The sequence below is a fragment of the Onychostruthus taczanowskii genome, unplaced genomic scaffold (genome assembly GCF_017590055.1).
Source record: "Onychostruthus taczanowskii isolate IOZ18803 unplaced genomic scaffold, ASM1759005v1 scaffold3, whole genome shotgun sequence".
In the NCBI taxonomy this organism is placed as follows: domain Eukaryota; kingdom Metazoa; phylum Chordata; class Aves; order Passeriformes; family Passeridae; genus Onychostruthus; species Onychostruthus taczanowskii.
In genome coordinates, this window is record NW_024500349.1 from 25,370,038 (window position 1) to 25,378,128 (window position 8,091).

At 56.3% G+C, this 8,091-nt stretch overlaps 1 protein-coding gene across 1 annotated transcript in view; it reads right to left on the bottom strand.

Moving 5' to 3' along the window:
• DHX30 (DExH-box helicase 30) overlaps positions 1–7,439 on the bottom strand; it is a 32,316-nt gene extending 24,877 nt beyond the window's left edge. The window contains exons 1-2 of the mRNA XM_041408505.1: positions 7,390–7,439; positions 4,258–4,306 (exon numbers count right to left, since the gene is read on the bottom strand). Of these exons, the coding sequence (XP_041264439.1) occupies positions 4,258–4,288 (31 nt within the window). The 5' untranslated portion in view covers positions 4,289–4,306; positions 7,390–7,439. The remainder of the gene's footprint in view (positions 1–4,257; positions 4,307–7,389) is intronic.
• Positions 7,440–8,091: the final 652 nt, after the last annotated feature.

The window sequence follows — 8,091 nt, forward strand, 5'->3', positions numbered from 1 at the left end:
CAGCAGCCCCAGCGCCGCCATCTTGGGCCGCCCCGCGCCCGCGGGCAGCGCAGGGGCCGCGGCGGCAGCGCCCCCCGGCGGGCGGGAGGACCGAGAGCGGCCCGGGAGAGCCCGGCCCGGCCCGGCGGGAGCGGAGCGGGAACGGTGGGGAGAGGGAGCACGGACGGGGGAAGGACAGGGAGCTGCTGCCCTGGCGGGGCTCCGGAGCCGTGGGACACCGGGAATTCCAGCCGGGAGCAGCGGGAATTGTGGCCGGGAGCAGCGGGAATTGCGGCCGTGGGAGGGATGCCTTGGGAAGGCTGACTTAGAACAGAGGCTAGATGGAGCTAAAGAATAAAGTAGGGATTCCCGGTAGAATCTATAAAAGCACCGGGAATTGCGGCCGGGAGCACCGGGAATTGCGTTCAGGGAACACCGGGAATTGCGGCTCTGGAGCACCGGGAATTAGGGCCGGGGAAATCCGGGAATTAGGACCGGGGAAATCCGGGAATTAGGGTCTGGGAACACCGGGAATTGAGGCCAGGGGACACCGGGAATGGGGCCGGGAGCATCGGGAATTCTGTCCAGGGAACACCGGGAATGGGCCGGGAGCACCGGGAATGGGGCCGGGAACACCGGGAATGGGCCGGGAGCACCGGGAATTGGGCGCGGGCACCGCGGGTAGTGTGCAGCGGCCAGGGGACACCGGGAATGGGGCCGGGAGCACCGGGAATTCTGTTCAGGGAACACCGGGAATGGGCCGGGAGCACCGGGAATTGCGTTCAGGGAGCACCGGGAGTGGGGCCGGGAACACCGGGAATTGAGGCCGGGAGCACCGGGAATTAGGGTCTGGGAACACCGGCAATTGCGGCCAGGGGACACTGGGAATGGGGCCGGGAGCACCGGGAGTTGCGTTCAGGGAGCACCGGGAGGGGGGCCGGGAACACCGGGAATTGAGGCCGGGAGCACCGGGAATCGGCCGGGAACACCGGGAATTGAGGCCGGGAGCACCGGGAATCGGCCGGGAACACCGGGAATTGAGGCCGGGAGCACCGGGAATCGGCCGGGAACACCGGGAATTGAGGCCGGGAGCACCGGGAATTCTGTTCAGAGAACACCGGGAATGGCCCGGGAACACCGGAGCCGCCGTCCCACCCTCACGGCCAGGTGCGTATCCCTAAAATCCAGCTGCTCCCGCAGCCCGTTATTCACTAATATCTGAGATAAACGCTGAAAAAATTAAACTCTTTACAAGCTTTGAGTCTTTTAAGGAACTTAAATCTGTACCCAATCTTAAATCTGTGCAATCTAAAAGGAAAATCTTTGATCAAGATCTTAGAATCCTCATTAAATAAATCGGCTCTTCCCACTTCTGCCAGCTCCAGCTCCTCCTGTCACTCAGTTCCACACGAATTATTTCATATCCAGGTGGAGAATTCTTAAGGCTGTAGAGCTGATTGAAATTCCCACCCTACAGGATTATTTATTTAAATCTGATTTTTTTTTTTTTCCTAAGCAATTAATCTGTATCAGCCCTGGCTGTACTGGGATTACCATTAAGTTTTGCATTTCTTTAAAGCAGGGTCTCATTTTTATGTCAAAGACTTTATTACTGAGTATTTTGTGTGTGAAGTGAAAATTAACATCAATGGCTGGTTAAGCACCGTGATGCAAAAGGGTTTTTTTAAGTTTTTAAGTGTTTTTGTTTTGGGTTTTTTTCTGATTTTTTTTTTTTAAATCAGAGAAATCTTCAATAAGGCAAAAAATACTGACTAATACAATGGCACAGTTCAGTTTTACAAAGCCTGGGCTCCACGAGAAGAGGTTCAAGAGAAATAAAGTTATCAAATAAAACCCTTTAGGAGAAAGGAAAAAAAAGAACAAAACAAACTTTTTTAAAAAAAAAGAGAAAAAACAAAACTTAAGGAAAAAAACCAAAAAACTTTAGAAGAGTTGAACACTCAAAAAAAGTCTTATGACACCAAGTTTGCTTTCTCCTGTATTCACTTTTTAGAACCTCTGAATTAGCTGCTGATTTGTCTTTGTAGGTTCTTTTACTTAAAAAAACCAACCAAAACAAACAAAAAAAACCAAATGGAAACACAAACCCAGATCTTGAATCAGCACCAGATGACAAAAAACCCACTTTTTTTTGAAAGACACGAAGTTATTCTGGCACTTGGACTACAAATTTTAAGGGACTGGTCCACTAAAATGGGAAAAATCATTCCAAACTGATTGTTCATTCAAAAATCATCCAAAGATCACCCAGACCACTAAAGAGGAAAACAACTCCTTCCACTGCAGGGAATGAATCCTGAGTTCATCCTATGACAGCACCTTGCACAAACTATTATTTTTACTGTTTTACTGTGAGTTTTGCTATTTATTCAGGAATGAACTGAGGTGGTTTGGAAATAGAATCATCGAGGAGGACTGGAAGGAAAGGGAGGCTGGAAAACCTTGGGAACACAGGGGCAGGGGCTGGAAAAGCTGGGAAATCTTGGAAAAACAGGCAGGGGGCTGGAAGAGCTGGGAAAACCTCAGAAACAGGGGGATGGAAAAGCTGGGAAAACCTTGGGAACACAGGGGGTTGGAAAAGCTGGGAAATCCTCAGATACACACAGGCAGGGGCTGGAAAAGCTGGGAAATCTTGGAAACACATGGGTAGGGGGCTGGAAGAGCTGGGAAAACCTCAGAAACAGGGAGATGGAAAAGCTGGGGAATCTTGGGAACACAGAAGCAGGGAGCTGGAAAAGCTGGGAAATCTTGGAAAAACATGGGTAGGGGGCTGGAAAAGCTGGGAAAACCTTGGAAACACACGGGCAGGGGGATGGAAAAGCTGGGAAATCTTGGGAACACAGACAGGGAGCTGCAAAAGCTGGGAAAACCTTGGGAACACAGAAATAGGGAGCTGAAAAAGCTGGGAAATCTTGGAAACACAGACAGGGGCTGGAAAAGCTGGGAAATCTTGGGAACACAGACAGGGAGCTGCAAAAGCTGGGAAACCTCAGAAACAGACAGAGACAGGGCTGGAAAAGCTGGGAAATCTTGGAAAAACATGGGTAGGGGGCTGGAAAAGCTGGGAAATCTTGGAAACACACAGGCAGGGGCTGGCAATGCTGGGGGAAGAGGCTGAGAGGCAGTCCCAGCGTGCAGGGACAGTCAGGGGTGAGGAGGGCTGGTGGTTTGTCACCAAAAATGACACAAGAAATTATCTTGTGGGCACAGAAGGAGCAGTGAAGAGCGAATTTATTAGCAAATTCCCGAAGGCGCCGATTCCAGGGATCTTTGTTTTGCAGAGAGCAGCGTGAGGCAGCACAGGCAGGATCTCCAGAGCCATCTCCCAGCTCTGGCAGCTCCTGGGAGCAGCTGGGCTGCACCTGCCCCTCCAGCCAAGGCTGTGCAGAGGCAGCAGCTCCTTAAGGAGCCAAGTTTCATTCAGGAATTCCTTTATCCCCAGGGCTGGAGCATCCCAGAGTCCCAAACCCAGCCTGGCCATGACAAACCAGCAGCCCTCACCAGGGAAGTTCCATCTCTCCACCCCCAGTGACAGGATTTGGGGGAGCAGAGGGGCTTTGTTCCCAGCTGAGGTGACTTTGTACACAATTCCTGCCCCAGACTGGGAAGAATTCTGGGATTTTTAGTTTAAATTCCAGTGCTGGTGGCTCAGAGCAGGGCAGTGCCAGGAGTGGTGGGGGCACTGCTGGGCTTCCTGAGTGCCAGGGGAAGGATGAATTCCCTGGCATGGAGGGAGGGTCCCTCTGCCTCAGCCAGAGCTGGAATATTTTAGTCCATTCTATCCTCTTTCTTTAAGTAACAGAGCTCAGGAAAGATCCACAAGTTAAAACAGGAAGCAGTGACTGGAGGGATTTCTGAGGACAAAATATGACTGAGAGGAAGGCTGGCAAAGCAATGGCAGGGAAAAGAGCCACGGTGACAGTGACAGGTACTACAGGATCAAATCCCAAGGACAAAGAGCTCATGGAGCTGGTACTGAGGGATACAGGAATTATTTAGGAGCACAAAATTAAAAGGCAAAGAAACTGTACTCGAAGCTGAACAGCAAACAAGTGTCTGATGTCTCTGGATAACAGTGCAGGGCTGCTCCCTGAAATCCTGTCCTGTCCCAGCTTCCTGCCACGTTCCCTCCGTGCTGCACCACCAGGACACAGCTGAGCTCCCTCCTCACACAAAGAACTCCTCCTCCTCAGCCCCCTGCTCCAGCTTCCCCCTCGGAGCACGGGAGAGCCCCAGTGCAGGCTGTGCAGCTCTTACCTTTGAGGGAATTCAGCGAGAACATCTCCATCCCGGCGGGAAGGGGTTCCTGGGACAGCAGGAGGGAGCACAAAGAAACTGCAAGTTAGAATTGCTATTTCCTTTCAAATGGTCCAGCTGCTTCTGCTTTGGCTCTGGGGTGAAAATGAGGGGGTTTTAAAGCCTGTTAGGCCAGGATGAAGTAGATTATTGCCATTATTCCCTTTAAAGGAAAAAAAAAAAAAACTGGAGAAGGAGAACTGTACTTCTGATAACATTCTTTACTGAAACCGTGTTAAACTTCCTATTTAATGTCTTACTAAAATAACCTTCACCCAAATAAGAAAACCAACTTTGTTTTGGAGTGTTTTATCTGTGATGCCAAGTATTAAATACACCGTAGGGATTCTTGGAAACAGTAACAAGGATTTTCTATAAACTCAGATCAGATGGGTGAGGACTGAAGGTCAGCATTTACACACAAACTTAGTTTGGAGCTGGACTTCCATGATCCTGGTGGATCCCTTCCAAGTCAGGATATTCTGGGATTCTATGGACATTAACTGTCCCCATCAATGACTCCCTGTGCATGCAATTAACAGCCTGCAATTGTCATTCCAATTATTCACTTTTGCTTTCAATAAGACAAAATTACTTCAGCAGAAAAAGAAAAAAAAAAAAAAAAATAAAAAAGGCTTCAAGTAAACCCACCCCATTTTCTGGCCACATCTCTGGATGTGACACCTTGTCCATTTGTCCATGGTTCCTTCCCCATGGACACAGGGACACCAAGCTGCCCTGGCTGCCAGGGCCACACCTGGCCTTTCCCAAGGATGAAATCAATAAAAACAGAGCAAATTGACTTGGCAAAAATGAAAGCCCACGTGTGCTGTGGTGAATCTCGGAGGGAAATGTCCCTGGTGTGATGAATCACTGCAGGGAACAGAGTCAGGGAGCTCTTCCGTGGTCCTGGAGCCAGATTCCCAAGGCTGGAGCTTGGCACACTGCAGCCCGTGCCCCTTCCATGGGGATCATGCCAGCCTGGCTCCAACTGCCCCAAAGCCAAGGGGATTTGGGGTGAGCTGGGTGAGCCCAGTGTTGCTCCAAGAGGAAAGAGCCAATCCCTGAATGCTCCTGAGGCAGAGAGAGGGAGCCAGGAGTGGGACAGGGAATGCTGCAGGGAATCCAGCTGCCAGGGCACTGGCCACATCCCCCTGCCCAACTCTGACCAAGGAGGGGGGGCTGTGTGTGGGGGTACCCCAGGGAATGCCCCCCTCAGTGTCCTGGGAATTCAGGGAGCAGGGAACTGCAGAGCTCCCTCCTGGGAATTCAGGGAGCAGGAACAGGAATGCCTCACCCACGCTGGGCTGGGGAAAAGGGCTCTTCCAAAAATGGCTTTGAGCTGAGAGAGGGCAGGGATGGCTGGGGTATTGGGGATTGGGAATTCCTGGCTGGAGGGCACGGAGGGGCTGGGGTGGAATTCCTGGATCCCTGGCAGTGCCCAAGGCCAGGTTGGACAGGGCTTGGAGCAGCCTGGGACAGTGGGAGATGTCCCTGCCCATGGCACTGGATGATCCTTACACTCCCTTCCAACCCAAATCATTCCACAATTCAATGGGTAAATGCAATATAAAGTTGATGGAAATGGTATTTTCTTTGCTCAAGAGTAAAGAAATAGAAAACTGAGAACCCTCTGGGGATGAGGTTCCAAGAAGAACAACTGGGATCCCCTTGGATAAGCAAGATTCCAGCCCAGCTGTTCTATGATGCTGTGTGCATATCCCAGCTGGGCTGGGAGCCTTACTGGGAACCAGTCAGGGTCAGATTGGGGGTGCAGGGCAGGACAGGGAGAAGAATGAAGGATTTCCTGAATGTGACACCAGGATCCCGACCTGGGAGTGACTTTTAGCACATCCAGCAGCCTGGGGGAAATCCCAGGGTGTGCTCCTGCAGATCCTGATCCCAAATAAGCAGAAGTGTCCAACTGTGGCAGCTGCTGCAGCCCCAGGGAAACGCAGGGATGCAGGACCAGCGTGGACAGGGGTACTGGAAGACTCAAAATGTATTTTGTCTGACGACAGGAGAGACTCTGAGGGCACTGGGTTTGGGAAGAAATGGCCCAGGATGACACAGGACAGGCAACGGCACGGCTGGAATGAGAATCCACGGGAGCCTGGAGCCTCACACCCAGCAGAGCCCCGTGGCACAAGAGGCACTGAAAGTTTGTGAGGAGCAGACTCAGTGCTCCTGCTGCAAAGGCACAGAGTGAAGGCAGGCAATGCTGCAGAGAACTGTCAGATCAAATCCCCAAGGATGGGAAGGAACCGGGCCTTTGTGGGGGGCTCCTCGATCCACTGGAAAACAACTACACGAGGGGAAAACCACATCCCCGAGAGAGACGCAGGGAAAATCACAGCAGTTCTGGTTACTGGCTGCTGGGGTGCTCCAGCAGCGCTGCCGGGGGCAGAGCCCCGATGCTTTGTGAAGAGAACAAAGGAGAAATCCTGCTGTGTGCACAGCCGGCCCCGAGGATCGCTGCCCGGCTCCGGGCACCGCCAGCACGGGGGGCGATCCCCGGTTTTCCCTCGGGGTTATTTGGCCCCAGCGCAGCGGATGGGGGCACAAAGCTGTCCCGGCAGCGGGAGGGGACAGGGACAGCCCCGAGCCCCGACGGGGCACCCGCAATTCCCGCGCCCACGGGGGGAAACGGGGCCAGCGGCCACAGCGGGGCGAGCCACAGGCGGGCGCGGAGGGGCCGGAGGGGCCGAGGCTGCGCCGTGCGGAGCGGAGCCTTCCCCGGGCAGCGACGGAGCTCCGGGGACGGCCGCGCTGCCGGAGCCGCTGCCGGGGCTCTGCCCGCCGGCCCCTCGCCCAGAGCCCGCGGGGAGCGGTGCCCCGGAGCGTCCCCGAGCCCACCCGGGGCCCCCCGAGCATCGCCGGCCCCGCCGAGCATCCCCGGTTGCCGCCGAGCATCCCCGCCCGCGCCGCCCCGCCCGCGCAGGCCGCGGCCCCGCACGGCCCTCCCCGCCCCACCCCGCTCTGCTCGGCGCCATCCCCCGCTCCTCCCCCTCCTCCCGCCGCCGTCCCGCCCCCGCGGGTCCCCCGGTTATCCCCAGGGGTCGCGGTCCGAGCCCCCGCCCGCCCGGCACCGACCTCCGCACCGCGACTGCCGCCGCCGGGCCGCCCTTCGGGACTACAGCTCCCGGCAGCCCCCGAGCGCGCTTCCGGCGCGGCGCGCGCTTCACTTCCGGCCCTTCCCCGGAAGTGAGACGGCCCGCGCGTTCCCTCCGGCCGGCGGCGCCACGGCGCGAAGCCTCCCGTGGGCGCGGGGCGGGGTCTGTCCCCGTGGCAACAGATGATCCAATGGGCGGCCACGGCTGTTCCCATGGCAACGGCAGAGCCAATGGGCGGCGCGGCCTGTGGGGGCGCTGCAGCCTCGGCGCCGCCGTGGGGCCCGTTCGCGCTCCGGTGCCGGTGCCGAGGGCGGTGCGTTCGGGACCCGGAGCGCTCCGGTGCCGGTACCGAGGGCACGGGCGGTGCGTTCGGGACCCGGCGTCCCTCAACGGGGGCGGGGCCAGGAGGGGCGGGGCCGGCCGAGGGGCGGGGCCGCACGGCAGCGGCGCGCGCGTTCCCGCGCGTGTTCCCGCTAGCCTGTCCGATCACATCCCCAAACACGTTCACTTTCCCGTCGGTGTTCCTGCTCGCGTCCCCGAGCCCACGCGCGATCGCGTTCCCGTTCCGACCCCCGAGCACGTTCCCGTTCCGGTCCCGGGCGCGCTCCCGCGGTGGGCGGGGCGCGGGGCCGGGGCGCGGCGCATGCGCGGCGCGGGGCGCGCGGGGACAATGGCGGCGGCG